This window comes from Nicotiana attenuata, chromosome 6 (assembly GCF_001879085.1).
Source record: "Nicotiana attenuata strain UT chromosome 6, NIATTr2, whole genome shotgun sequence".
NCBI classification, from domain to species: Eukaryota; Viridiplantae; Streptophyta; class Magnoliopsida; order Solanales; family Solanaceae; genus Nicotiana; species Nicotiana attenuata.
In genome coordinates this window covers 76,796,915-76,811,778 of record NC_031994.1, presented here as the reverse complement: position 1 = coordinate 76,811,778, position 14,864 = coordinate 76,796,915, and the positions used below count along the sequence as shown (strand labels likewise).

The window sequence follows — 14,864 nt, the reverse complement described above, 5'->3', positions numbered from 1 at the left end:
TCTTTTATGCCCAATCCTCCATGCTCTTTTGGCAGAATCACTCTTGGCCATTTCACCAGATGAAATTTGTTGTTTTGACTATTCCCTTCCCACTGAAAGTTTATTCTAATTTTGTCTAGCCTTTTCTGCACCCTGGCTGGTATCGAAATAGGGACATGAAGTATGTTGGTATGCTGTCCAGGACACTGTTAATGAGTGTTATTCTGTCCCCTAGTGAAAGATACTGCATTTGCCAAGTTTCAAGCATTTTTTCAAATTTCTCTAATATCCCATTCTAGATATCTGGTGACTTGACTTTGGCTCCAAGTGGTAGACCCAAATATGTTGTGGGAAAAGATCCCACATTGCAACCCATTAGCTCAGCTAGCTCCTCCATATTTGGGACTATATTTACGGGGTAAATAGTGCTCTTCAATCTGTTCATGTGGAGGCCGGATATAGCTTCAAAAATCATGAGTGTGAGGTTAAGATAGAGCACTTGCGACCTATCAGCTCCACAAAAAATAAATGTGTCATCTGCATACAAGAGATGAGAGACACTAATTGAGCTCCTAACAGAACTTTCCACCTTGAAACCCTCCAACCAGTGTATTTGGTTTGCTTTGTCAAGTATTTTGCTAAGGCCTTCCATTGCCAAAATGAACAAAAAGGGTGAGAGAGGATCCCCCTATCTCAATCCTTTCTGTGGGGAGAAGAACCCATCAGGACCTCCATTAACAAGGATTGAATACTTCACAGTTGTTACACAAAACTTGATCCACCTGATCCAACCTGCACCAAACCCCATCTTCCGAAGTATATTGAATAGGTAAGACCAGTTTAGCTGGTCAAAGGCCTTTTCAATATCAAGTTTGAAAAGGAGACCTGGCTGCCCTGATTTCTGTCTCCAGTCTAGTACCTCATTAGCAATTAGTGCAGCATCAATGATTTGTCGTGTTTTGATGAATGCATTTTGATGCCCTGAGACAAGCTTCCCAATCACTCTTTTCAGTCTTTCTACTAGGATTTCGGAGGCAATCTTGTATACACTTCCAATTAAGTTGATAGGTCTATAGTCCTTGAGTTCTATTGCACCTTTCTTCTTGGGAATCAGTGCAATAAAAGAGGCATTGCATGACCTAACCCAGAGGCATTGCATGACCTAACCATCTGGCCATTCTGGTGAAAGTGTTTGAGTGCTCCCATAATATCTTCTTTAATTATCTCCCATAATTTCTAATAAAATGCCATGGTGTAACCATCTGGACTTGGAGCTTTGTTTGGAGCACACTCTTTAATGACTGCTATAACCTCCTCTTCTATAAAGAGGTTCTCTCCAGCTACACTTTTTCTTCCCCTGTGATTGTTGCAACATTATCAAACCTTGCTGTAGGTCTCCAATTCTCATTTTCTGTGTAAAGTCGCCGATAGAAACTAAGAATTTCACCCTTGGTGAGATCTTTGTCTTCCGTAATTTCATCCCCTACTTTGAGTCTGTCAATTTCATTTGATCTTCTGTTGGAATTAGCCATTTTCTGAAAAAACTTTGTGTTCCTGTCGCCTTCTTTGAGCCACAGGCATCTTGATTTTTGCCTCCATGATACTTCTTCTGCTTTGGCCATTTGTTGCACTTCCATTTTTAGGCTTATGATCTTCTCTTTCTCTTCCTGAGTTTGTGTTCTACCTTCAGTGTTCTATTGCAATGTGAGAAGGTCTTCTAGTGCTTTTCTTTTCTTAAGCCCTATCAATCCCAATTCCCCCTTATTCCAGATGGTAAGATCTTTCTTGAGTAGCTTGAGTTTTTGTGTAAGAATAAAGTCGGGACTACCATTGACTTCATAGCTCTGCCACCATGCCTTGACTTTATGCATGAAGCCCTCCATCCCAACCACATGTTCTTAAATTTAAAGTAAGAAGAGTTAGTGTTCCGGTCACCACATTCTAGCATGAGTGGAATGTGATCAGAGATGACATTAGGGAGAGCAATCTGATTGATTTTGCTGAAGGAATCATTCCATTCATTTGAGATCAAAAATCTATCTATTCTAGATGGATGCTTGAATGGTGTCCTCCCCTCTAGTCCATGTGTAAAAAGCCCCCTGCAAAGGAACATCCACCAAGCAAAGATCTTGAATTACATTTGAAAATTTTCGCATGGCCCTGGATCTTCTCACACAATTTAGTCTCTCATTTTCGAATCTGCATACGTTAAAATCACCCCATATAACCCATTAATCAGGCCAAATCCCTCTTATGGCTCCAAGTTCATTCCACAACTCTTCCCTTTCAATGTTAGTGTGCGGCCCATAGACCCCTGTAAAGAACCAACTGAAGATCTCATTTAGACTTTCCAACATACAAGAGATAGAGTAAATTCCATGCTGTATTTGAGAGCAATTCCACTATCTTCTATCCCACATGATGATGATCCCACCCCTAGTACCATTGGCTTTGAGTTCAACCCAATCGACCAATCTGTTGCCCCAAATCTGCCTGGCTAAGAATCTGTTCCACTCTTCTAATTTAGTTTCTTGAAGATAGAGAACATCTGATTTTCACTCACTGATTAATGATTTAAGAGTGTCCCTCTTCCCATTGTTATTCAACCCCCTTATATTCCAGCTCAAAATCTTAACTTTCATCTAGAAAATGATTGGTATTTCCTACCCCTGTTCTTCGTCTCACCCCCATCATAATTCACCGAGCAGATCAATATCTTGACTTCAGTTTCCCCCTTCGTCTTCTTTGTTTTCTTGCCCTTATCCCTTGCTTATTGATCACCAGTTGTTGTTGTCTTCTTTGTTCCATTCTCATAATCATGTCGAAGATTTCATGCTCAAAACCCTTTAAGTTAATTCCAAACACCTTGCATGCTTTCCCATTACCAATTTGGTCCACTTGGATGTTTCAATTATAAAAGGATTCTGAATTCTTTGGTCTACAGAGTCGTACCATAGGAAAGATGGACAGTCGCTGAAAGAGAGAAGAATGAGCAGAATCAGTATCACTTACCAATGGTGAAGTGATCCTCATAGTTGGCCCACGTAGAAGAAGAGGGTAACTCCTTTCCTCTGCTTCATCATCCGCTTCCAAGTGTTGTTCTGTATCTTTTGGTTGGTGAAAATTTGACAAGGATTTGATATGAGGAGTGGGTAATATAATAGGTTGGCTATGGGTTGGTGTAGTGGTAATTGGGCCTTTATATTTCCAGATTTGTTTGGGCCTTTTATAAACAAATTTCTCCTTTCCCTTTCCCCTGTTTTTTGGACTTTTAGAATAGTATGCCTGGTCCAAACTTTTCGTACCCGAAGGCCCAGCATTATCCGACTTAAATGAAAATTGAACCGGCATGGGTTCTTTGCAAAAGTTGTCCATCAATTTTGAATCCCTGCTAGATCTGACCACCACACGATCCTCCACATAGTTGTCAATAGACTTGACAATAGGTTTGGTGGGGTTCGAGATGTCCTTTCCCTGACCCATTCCCTTCAGAGAAACGGCGACCTTTTTCCAACGATTCGTACGTACTCATCTGGTAAGATTGCTATTTTATATCTCCAATCACCCACTTCTACCTCCACCTTGCTTAGAATCTCTGCCAGCGATTCTTTCATGTAGATCCGTGCCCATATCAAATTGGTTCTTGATTTTGTATCCATGTCAATTCCAACAAAGCCTCCACATAATTCCCCGATAGACCGAAAGGTACTTTCTAACCAGACATGTAACAGGATACCAAAGGTTCTAACCCATTTTTTATCTGAGCGTGGCTTTGCCATGTTGGACCCAATCACCGGCGACCGCCATTTAAGTGATAACTTTCTTCCATTCCAAAACCACTCCCCTGCTTTAACTCTCTCGGCTTCCTGTTGTGATGGCAACCGAAAAAGGAATTGATTGTGGGTTACACTTGTTACACTAATTCCTGTTATGACTTGCCATCTCTTAACGAACCAGTTCCGTAAAACCTCTGGTGATGGTGAAGGACTGAACGGGTCGTTGAGAGTACCAATTAGGACAGTAGACAAAAAAATTTGAGTGTTGTTACTTGCTTCTGGTATGATTTTGACCATATTATCTTCCACCACAACTTTCCCTCTTGAACCTTGTTCTGTCCATTCTTCCTTGCTAGCAGCTTCAAAGTATGATACCTCTAGCTTAGTGCGACAATGTATGGTGATGCGATGATTACCCAAAAATTGCAAACTTTTTCCTGCTATATCTCTCCACCCAGTATTATATCCCTCTTCTGGAATTATCACCCATGATTTCTTATCCCCTAGCCATGCTTCAATCCTTACAAAACGACCATAGTGGTTGAAGTTCTGATATACTCTATAGGTGTAGCTTGAATATTTCGCCCCCAACGTCTGCATAAATCATATGTACCCATTGAAGCTTGTTGAAGCTGCTCGCATACCCATTTAAGATTATCCTTGTCGATCTTTAGGTTGCTTGTGAAGCGCCCGCTGCTTTCTACTAATAAGAACCATTTGTGCCGGAGATGGCCATTGGAAAGAGAAAAGTAAAATTGCACATTTCCCAAGTCAGAGTTTCTCTCTCCTTTTCTATGTTTGCCCAAATATTCTCTCCACTCCATTTATATTATATGCTAAGAAGGAAACTATGTCCGAATTACTTTTCTGGTAAGACGCAAACTAGGATAATCAAAGCCTTTTGCATGTTAGCATTTCAAAGAAAAGGTAATAACAAGATAAAACCCCGGAAAATTCGGTTATAATGAGTGTATATACTTAAATATGTAGGTCTGCGACTCTTCAAAAACATCTACTTCCTTAAACATATGAGTGTGCAACCTCTTGAAGAACATCAAGCTCCTTGCATCTTGCAAAGGATTACCAACCTCGATGGAGAAAAACTTCAGATGCCAACACAAATTTGCAGAAACTGATTACCAACATCGACAGAGATAAACTTAAGATGCCAACACAAATTTGCAGAAACTGAAGAATCCATTTGTAATAGAAAAAAACCCGAGAGTGGTGCTGAAGAGATGTATCCCCTGCCAGTCATTTATGTTGCTAATGTTTCAGCTTTGACATTACATTTAGTACAACAGTCTTGACCAGAAGCTGCATTCCATGCAAGGGATTATGCATAATTTCAAATCTTTTATGTTCATTTGACGAACACGCACACAAATAAATTCCCCCCAGTTCATTAATTTGTTGGGGGGTGAGGGGGGGGGGGGGGGGGGAGTTAACTTGGTGAGGAAACAGTTGAGTTGATATGAGTGGGGAACCCATAATGCAATGCAGTTGGTAAGGTTCTAAAAGGCATCACCTTCAAATTTCAAGATTATAGACTGGAGTGAGATGGAGATGGGGACCTCTCTTTCCTCTTACCAGCCAAACCAGAACATCTAATTAAGCCATTCTGACTTGCAAAACTATCTGAATGGCAAGAGTCTTCAATTTGATCACTGCATACAAGTTCACTAACTTCGAAAGCTTCTACACTTGCATGCTGCTTATTGTTGGATTCACATGAAGCTTGTCTGGTGATGCAGAGCCATATCCTTGACGACTCCTCAGCTACTTCACCCGACAGAGGCACATGCCACGATCCGTTCTCGGATTCCTGAGATAGACGTAAAATAATATATGAGATGTAAACATCCAAAGACTAACAATACTGGAACATTATTATATTAATTGGAAACTCAAAATATAGATAGAAAAATATACTAAATAACTTAAGCTAACTGATCGTGAAGTAAAACTAGAAATTAATCAATAGGTCATAATAGATCATTTTTCATTTACCAATCCATACAATGTTAAGTTATGTCATCCAGAAATTGTCATCCAATATGGTATAAGATGCAAGTTAAGGTAAGAGATCAAACTCCGCAAGAATTGATAGAGGTATTAATGCACTTAGGTAGGTCTCAATAGTTAAAGACATATTGATCATCTCAACTCACTACTCGGCAACAAAGAAACACGTCACATTTTTCTTTTATTATAAAAAGGCAGCCTGGTGCATAAAGCATCCCACGTTCACACAGGAACCGGGGAAGGGCCGTCCACCAAGGGATGTAATGTAGGCAACCACCTGCAAGCATCAGTAGTAGCTGATTCCACGGCTCGAACCCGTGACCTATAGTTCACACGGAGACAACTTTACCACTGTTCCAAAGCTCCCCTTCTTTTTTATATTTTTTTATAAAGACACGAGAAAACCGTATAGACTCATCTACATTACCCCTTTTAAACCACTCCAATAAGCATAAATCACGTTAATAAAGATAGCTGGATCATGGGCACTGAGAGCCTATATCTATAACAAATAGATATTTCTCTTAGTTTGTCATCTGGCCTTAAGAATGAGATGAACCCCAGCTTGCTGCGTTTATTCTCTTTCCCTAGACACCGGGAAAATAAAAGAAAATGTATATTTAACATTAAGCGAAAAATAGGAGACACGAATAAAAGGCATAATTGAGATGCTGACAGTCACCTTTGTATAGATTACTATGTATAAAGAACAAGAAACATCAGTCAAGGAAAGAACACAGTTTAATAGCAAATGAGAACAAGATAAAATACCTGAATGACAGCAGAATATGTGGGTGGCATCAGAAGCTTAGGTTCCCCTTTAACAAAAGTGTACTTGACCTACAAAATTACCAAGGCACATCAACTTGTCAAAGTAATTTATTTTTTTCCCAGAGAAACAGAGCGTCACATTATCATAATTATGAAACATCATCTAATCAAATACCCACTAATTATAAGAATCATAGCATAAAACAGACAAATTTTGAAAGAAAGGGATAGCCAAGATAGAGACGGACTAACATAAAATAGTCATAAATAAATGAATGAGTGCCTGAACAATTTTTGAAGTCTTTATAACATAGGTAAGACCATAACTGACCCTCATCCATATTGTCAATGGCCCATTACAAAACTTACGAGGATCAAGTATTCGCATACTTCATATCAAGCCAAATTTTGTTCAATCCATCCAAAAGGGTGATAGTGAAGATAGAGAGGAACTAATATAGTTTAGGTTGGTTGATTAGTGAGATAAAATAATACTGAAACAAGGATTGCAACTCACAGGAACATCAACATCATGACCGGCATAAGATCACAAGTTAATAGACCAATTTACATCGAGTTTTTTTTTATCGAGGCAGTGTCCAGACCAGCTTTTGCACAATAAATATGGATCAAAATTAATTGGATCAAATAACTAATGTCTTCCTATAGCTTAATCATGCCACTAAATAAAGCTATTTGTTGGCTTGATCTACTATGATGAATTACATAAACTTAACATTTTCGATGAAGAGGAAAAACAAAAATGCAAGGCACCAAGAAATAAATTTTCTGATTGATTTCATTTGTCCCTGAAACTATAGACAACCAATTGTTTCTGCCATTGAAGGGCTTGAGATGAATCTAATAACCTGATAGAATTTTTAATCCAAGAACACAAGGGATTTAAAGCCTGTCCATTACATATCAATTGATAGCATTATTCCAAAAGAAGAACAAGAAAATAAAATATATTGAGTACATCATCCAAATCCTATCAATTTTCACATTCAATCTATCATCTGAACAATGGATCTCAATTGAAGGAAAAATATGAATACAAAAGTTACAGGACATAAATTAACTTTTAAGAATCCATAAAAACATAAAATGACTGTAAAGAATGAAATTAATATTTGGAAATATAAATTCTCTAAGCAATTGAACCTGATGTCTTTCTTTCCATATGGCAAAAAAGCTACTGCCCAGGAGCTCAAAAATGTGATCTCTCATTTCATCATTTGTCACGAGCAAACACTTACGTTTCACTGCTGCATAAAGCCAGTACCTATATCATATTGCACTACGTCAGATAGCATAGGGTTTTTTTTGGTGGTAATAACTGTAAATATTACCATACAAACAAATTCAAGTTCCGTACACCATATATAACGTAGATTTACTGAGAATGCTATAGGAAAATAATATACAACAATCAAATGGACAAGAAGAAACACGGTATTTTCTCGATTCCCAGGTAAATACTAAATATTGCATATTATCACAGGAGGCACAAGAAAAGCTAGACAAATGATGACTACAAGAGGTCTCAACAATGTAAAAAGGTGAAGGAAATCAATGTGATATAAAATTGCTAAATTCAACTTTTCGTTGATCATTAGAATACTTTAAAACAAACCTAGTGAAGAGGGGAGAAGAGAGGTCATAAAGTCTTGGGCTTTTACCAGTCATCATTGGATCCAAAGGGTGTTCCATAAAGTACTTTTTCATTTATCCACTCTTCAAGCAACTCTCTATAGCAAGCATCCTCAAGAAGTGCACGAAGACGCTTCTTATGTAATACAACCAGTGGCCACTTGTTGCTTCTGCTATGCAATTCTTTCACAACAATTACAAGCTGCTCTATTGCAATACATGATGGAACATGAGTCAAAATGCTGTTTTAAAAACATTAAATTGAAGAACCAAACGAAATGTCAGTAAATAGCAAACTTAATATTTACAACCTGTGCAATACTAAATCCACCCTCAGCAAAGTTCTGCTGATAGAGCCCAACATTTGCTGCATCCACCACAGCATCATATTCTGAATGCTGTTCCAACCAGTCCTAAGCAATTCAAGGAGAAGTTAGGAGAAAACTCAGAGAATACGTGAAAGACACAGCATATATGTCACATTTGAATAGAATCGTTGTGGTAAATCACATACAAAGAAGAAAAAAAAAGTAACTTCCTCACCTGAAATTCCTTAAAATTAGAATGAACTTCCCTTTCCATAGCCAAAGAAGCGACTGCCTCCGCAAATCTTTCTGTCTCTGCTTTGTCAATATCAACACAAACCAACTGTTCTCGACAAGTTAGACACCTCCCATCTGGAGCTATTCGGGACCTCTGTACAGTCCATTTACCCTTTCCAAGCCATCCACGACCGTGCCACCCCCCTCCATTTTGTAAAATTGCTTCTTTCACCTGACCCATGTCCCAGTCGGATAACCCCACCTTAGCTGCCACTTCCCCTCCAAACCAACTATGTATGATTTCTGCTGCTGACTCACTTACACTCCTAACTGACATTCTCAGTTTATGTAAATATTGATAGACCTTCTCTTCCCTTTCTTTCTCCACACTCACCTGAAAGAAGGTAAAAGTACAATCAACAAACTATGCCTCAATCCCAAATAGTTGGAGACAGCATTATGAATCCTATAACTATTCCGCTCTATTAGCCCCCATTTCATTCCTATACCGAATAATTTGAAGGTTAGTACAAACGTTAAACAAAAATCAGCATATTACAACTTACTAAACTATTGACCGGTGTATAAGTTCCGCTTTCCCACTAAACAAAAACATGGTACGTTCTTTTAGTTGAGTACAACCTAGCAATCCCACCCCACCCACACTCCAACCACACACAGAATTGCAGCCTATCCCAGAGATCTTAATAGATAGCAAAACCAATAGAACGAAAGTTTTGACAAATGTCAAATGCAAAGCAGTGCAAAACTAGTCTGGATTAGCTATATGGATCATGTTTAACCATTCCGCTCTATTCGAGCCCATCTATTCCAATATGTAATAACTTGGAAGATAAAAGTACAAACATAAAATAAAAATCTGCATATTACAATTCATTGAACCATCAACCAGTGTACCAATTAGTCTTTTCCACAAACAAAATACATGGTGCAAGAAGACTATATCTTGAACCACCATCTAAACAAACTACAACATGAAATTACCAAAACGCTCATTAATTAGCTAATTAGCAATAACTAGGAAAATATAAAAACAAAGAAAGAACTCACTTTTAACAAACCAACAAGCTCAGCTTCCTCAAGTTGCAACCCAATAGACCTCATGTGATCTTCAACTTGATAGGCCTTATCAGCCTCACCCATCTTACAATAACAAAACAAAGCCGGCCCATAAGTCCTTAACTTCCCACAATTCCCCATTCCTTTAGCTAACTCAAACGCTTTATCACCATCATCAGTTGCAGCCGCAAGCCTAGCAACTGCCGTGACAGTAGCCTCATTGGGGGTTACATTGCTCGAAACCATATGATCAAAGATTCGAAACCCGAATTCGATAGCGGGTTTTTTCGTTGATGGGTCTGAAACAGCGTTGGAGCAGATATAAAGAAAAGAGTTGAAGTGGTTATTGGAAAAGCGGATTGTTGAAAGAGCAGATTCGTATAAGGAGATGGCAGTTGAAAGATCTTTGGTTTTTGAACAGTTGTCTAGGCTTAAGCGAAATTGGACTTCTGGGGTTGGGTTTTTCTTCTTCTTTTTGGCTTTGTCCATTTTTTCCGGTAGTGCACGGCTGCGACGGCGGAGGTAATAGACCTGGGAATGGAGCTATTGTTTTGGGTTTTGGGTTAATGTGAGGGTTTAGTGCCTTCTCTTTTACTTTTAACTTTTGTAAACCCATCAAAAATCCCAATTTTTTTAATATTGGAGTAATGAAATAAAACAATAAAGAAGAAGAATTTACAATATTGTAGAGAAAGAGAGAGTAATTCTTATTGAATTTTTTGGGATGATTTACAATGGGTAAGACCCCACTATTTATAGGGGAAAAATAACTTAGTGACAAAGTAAAACTCTTTACAAGATAGACATTCACTCTAATTACAATTCTATTCATAGCACTCCCCCTTGAATGTCTACTTAATAAGTAATGTGCCTCGTTAAAACCTTAACTAAAATAAAACCCAATGGAAAAAAATTCTAGAAAAGGAAAAAGAGTACACATATTTAATAATCCGCCTTTTGGTTGCCTCGTTAAAAACCTTGCAAGGAAAATCTAGTGGGACAAAACCTTGTAAGGAAAAAAGAGTTCAACACATATTAAACTCCCCCTGATGAGAACATCAATTTACATCCTTGAGCCTTCGCATCCCAATCTTGTGCACTAGCTTCTTGATGACGTCGGTAGAGATTTTGTGAACAAATCAGCCATATTATCACTTGAACGAATCTGTTGCACATTGATATCACCATTCTTTTGAAGATCATGTGTGAAAAATAACTTTGGTGAAGTGTGCTTTGTTCTATCTCCTTTTATTAATCCTCCCTTCAATTGGGCTATGCATGCTGCATTGTCTTCATACAAAATCGTGGGTAGTTTGTCACATTTCAAACCACATTTGTCTCGAATAAGATGTATTATAGACCTCAACCACACACACTCTCGACTTGCTTCATGAATGGCAATTATCTCAGCATGATTAGATGAAGTAGCTACAATTGATTGCTTAGTCGATCGCCAAGATATGGCAGTGCCTCCACAGGTAAACACATAACATGTTTGAGATCGAGCCTTGTGTGGATCGGATAAATACCCGGCATCGGCATAACCAACAAGATGAGGACTGCAATTATTGCCATAAAATAAGCCTATATCGGTAATTCCTTTTAGATACCGCAATATGTGTTTGATTCCATTCCAGTGTCGCCTTGTAGGAGCAAAGCTATATCTTGCTAAGACATTAACTGAAAAAGTTATGTAAAGCCTTGTAGTGTTAGCAAGATACATTCGTGCACCAATTGCACTAAGATATGGTACTTCGGGACCAAGTAGCTCTTCATTCTTTTCTTGAGGTCGAAATGGATCCTTCTTCACATCAAGTGATCGAACAATCATCGGAGTACGTAATGGATGTGCTCCATCCATGTAAAACCGTTTTAATACCTTTTCTACGTAGGCAGATTGATGAACAAAAATTCCGTTTGCCAAATGTTAATTTGCAAACCAAGACATAATTTTGTCTTTCCGAGATCTTTCATCTCGAATTCTTTCTTTAAATAATCAATTGCCTTTTGGAGTTCTATAGGAGTTCCAATAAGGTTAATGTCATCAACATATACGGCAAGTACAACGAATTCCGATGTTGTTTTGTTTATAAAAACATATGGACAAATGGCATCATTTATATAACCTTCCTTTAATAAATACTCACTAAGACGATTGTACCACATTCGTCCTGATCGCTTTAGACCATACAAAGATCTTTGCAATTTGATTAAAAACATTTCCCGGTACTTTGAATTATGTGCGTTAGGCATTTTAAATCCCTCGGGAATTTTCATGTATATCTCATTATCAAGTGAGCCATAAAGGTAGGCGGTAACCACATCCATTAAATGCATGTCAAGCTTTTCATGGACAGCAAAACTAATAAGATAACGGAACATTATAGCATCCATAACGGGTGAATATGTCTCTTCATAATCGACACCAGGCCTTTGTGAAAATTCTTGTGCAACAAGGCGTGCCTTATATCTTTGTACCTTATTTTTCTCATTTCCTTTGCCTACAAAGACCCATTTATAGCCAACAGGCTTAACACCATTAGGTGTTTGGACTACAGGCCCAAAAACTTCATGTTTTGCAAGTGAATTCAACTCTGATTGGATTGCTTCTGGCCATTTTGGCCAATCACGTCTTCGTCGACATTCTCCAATAGATTGAGGTTCAAGATCCTCACTATCTTGCATAATGCTAGATGCAACATTATATGCAAAGACATAACCCACCACTATATCCAGTCGATTTAAATTTATCTCAATATCGTTGGATTTATTGACAATTCCTTATTTTCTTGAGTCTCAGGCTTAGTGATTTCCTCATGAATCTCAGGATTGGTTAAATCGTGGATTTCTTCATGAGACTCTTTCGTAGTGTCATCTTGATCATTTGTTTTTCTTTTTCTAGGATTTCGACCCTTAGAACCTAATGGTCTTCCACGTTTTAGGCATGCTTTTGACTCATTAGCTATGACACTAGAAGATTGTCCAACAGGGACATCAATACGGATTGGAATATTCTCTGCAGGGATATGTGATTTTGTTATCCTTTTCAAATCCGTAAATGTATCTGGTATTTGATTTGTTATTTTTTGCAAATGAATAATCTTTTGCACCTCTTTTTCACAAATAGAGGCACGTGGATCATGATGAGACAATGATGGACTTTTTTGCAAAATTTCTGGTTTGGTTTTACCATTTTCTCCCCCTAATTATGGGAAAAGTGTCCCATCGAATCGACAGTCTGCAAATCGTGCAGTGAACAAATCCCCCGTTAATGTTTCGAGGTAGCGAATAATGGAGGGCGATTCAAACCCAGCATATATTCCAAACCTTCTTTGGGAGCCCATTTTGGTGCGATATGGCGGTACTACAGGCACATATACTGCGCATCCAAAAATTCTTAAATGAGATATATTAGGTTCTTGACCCAAAACTAATTTCAACGGGGAATATTTATGATAATTTATCGGTGTGAGACGAACTAGCATTGCTGCATGCAAAATGGCGTGACCCCAAATAGTAGTGGGCAGCCTCGTTTTCATGAGTAACGGTCTTGCTATCAATTGCAGACATTTAATTAAAGACTCTGCAAGGCCATTTTGAGTGTGAACATGAGCTACAGGATGTTCCACTTTTATCCCAATTGATAAGCAATAATCATTAAATGCTTGGGATGAAAACTCAGCAGCATTATCAAGTCTAATAGACTTAATTGGATTATTGGGAAATTACGCCCGTAATCGAATTATTCGTGCCATTAATTTTGCAAACGCGAGGTTACGAGATGACAATAAGCACACATGAGACCATCTAGAAGATAGATGCGTCTATTAAGACCATACAATATCTAAACGACCCACTAGGTGGGTGAATAGGTCCACAAATGTTCCCCTTGTATACGTTCTAAAAACGCAGGGGACTCAATCCCAACTTTTGTTGGTGATGGTCTTATAATTAACTTGCCTTGATAACAAGAAATGCAAGAAAATTCATTATTTAAAAGAATCTTTAAATTCTTTAATGGATGCCCATTTGAGTTTTCTATAATTCGTCTCATCATAATTGATCCAGGGTGTCCCCATCGATCATGCCAAAGTACAAAAGTATTGGAATCATTAACCTTTTGGTTTATGGTAAAATGTGCTTCAATTGCACTAATTCTTGTTCAATAAAGGCCACAAGATAAAGATGGGAACTTCTCAATAACCCTCTTTTGGCCAGAGACATTCTTGGTAATGATGAGATATTCAAGATTATTCTCATCTATTGTCTCAATATGATATCCATTTCGGCGGATATCTTTAAAACTCAACAAGTTCCTCTTGGACTTGGAGGAGAACATTGCATTCTCTATGATAAGTATTATTCCCTTAGGCAGAGTTATAGTAGCTCTTGCAGAGCCTTCAATTAATTTACTACTACTATAAATCGTAGTAACATCTGCCTTACACATACTTAAATGAGAGAAATATTTATTCTCTTTGAATATTGTATGTGTTGTACATGAATCAACTAAACAAATATTTTTACAATTGAACTTTGATCCAAGTTTGCTTTGTGGTATATCCATGTTTGCTTCCAATGGTTTGACATACAAAAGAAAATATACTAATAAATATTAGTATTTAGCACCACTAAACAAAAACAGTAAAATTAGAATATGCTTTCATGTACTATATGGGTTTGCTCAATTAGGCTATCTTTAATAGTCTATATTCTAATTCAACACTAAAATTCATAACAAAATTTTATAAACTAGACTAGTTAATCGTATAGCAGTACTGACTAATTATTAGTAGTGACTGGCGACAAGACAATAATATTACTTTCTTTTGTTAAATATCAAACGTGCAATTCTGAAAATTAACTAAGATGATTTGATTGTCAATTCAACAAACCAAAGAATTAAAGCCGTCAAATCTAGGTAACAAAAAAAAGACATTTGCTTTTGTTGGCGAATGTTCTTGCTAGTTGCCAATTGCCAGTAACAATCTATACATTCATACCTATTTTTTTCAAAACCAGTAACTAAATATTTTCT

The 14,864-nt window shown here is 37.7% G+C and overlaps 1 protein-coding gene across 1 annotated transcript; it reads right to left on the bottom strand.

Annotated features, from left to right (window-relative positions):
* On the bottom strand, positions 4,911-10,420 carry LOC109227254 (proteinaceous RNase P 2). Its single transcript, XM_019392341.1, has 7 exons — positions 9,818-10,420; positions 8,748-9,140; positions 8,516-8,617; positions 8,234-8,406; positions 7,716-7,836; positions 6,552-6,620; positions 4,911-5,580 (listed from the first exon to the last, which is right to left on the bottom strand). Exons 1-7 carry the CDS (start codon positions 10,313-10,315, stop codon positions 5,299-5,301), a joined length of 1,638 nt encoding a protein of 545 aa, XP_019247886.1. The 5' UTR covers positions 10,316-10,420; the 3' UTR covers positions 4,911-5,298.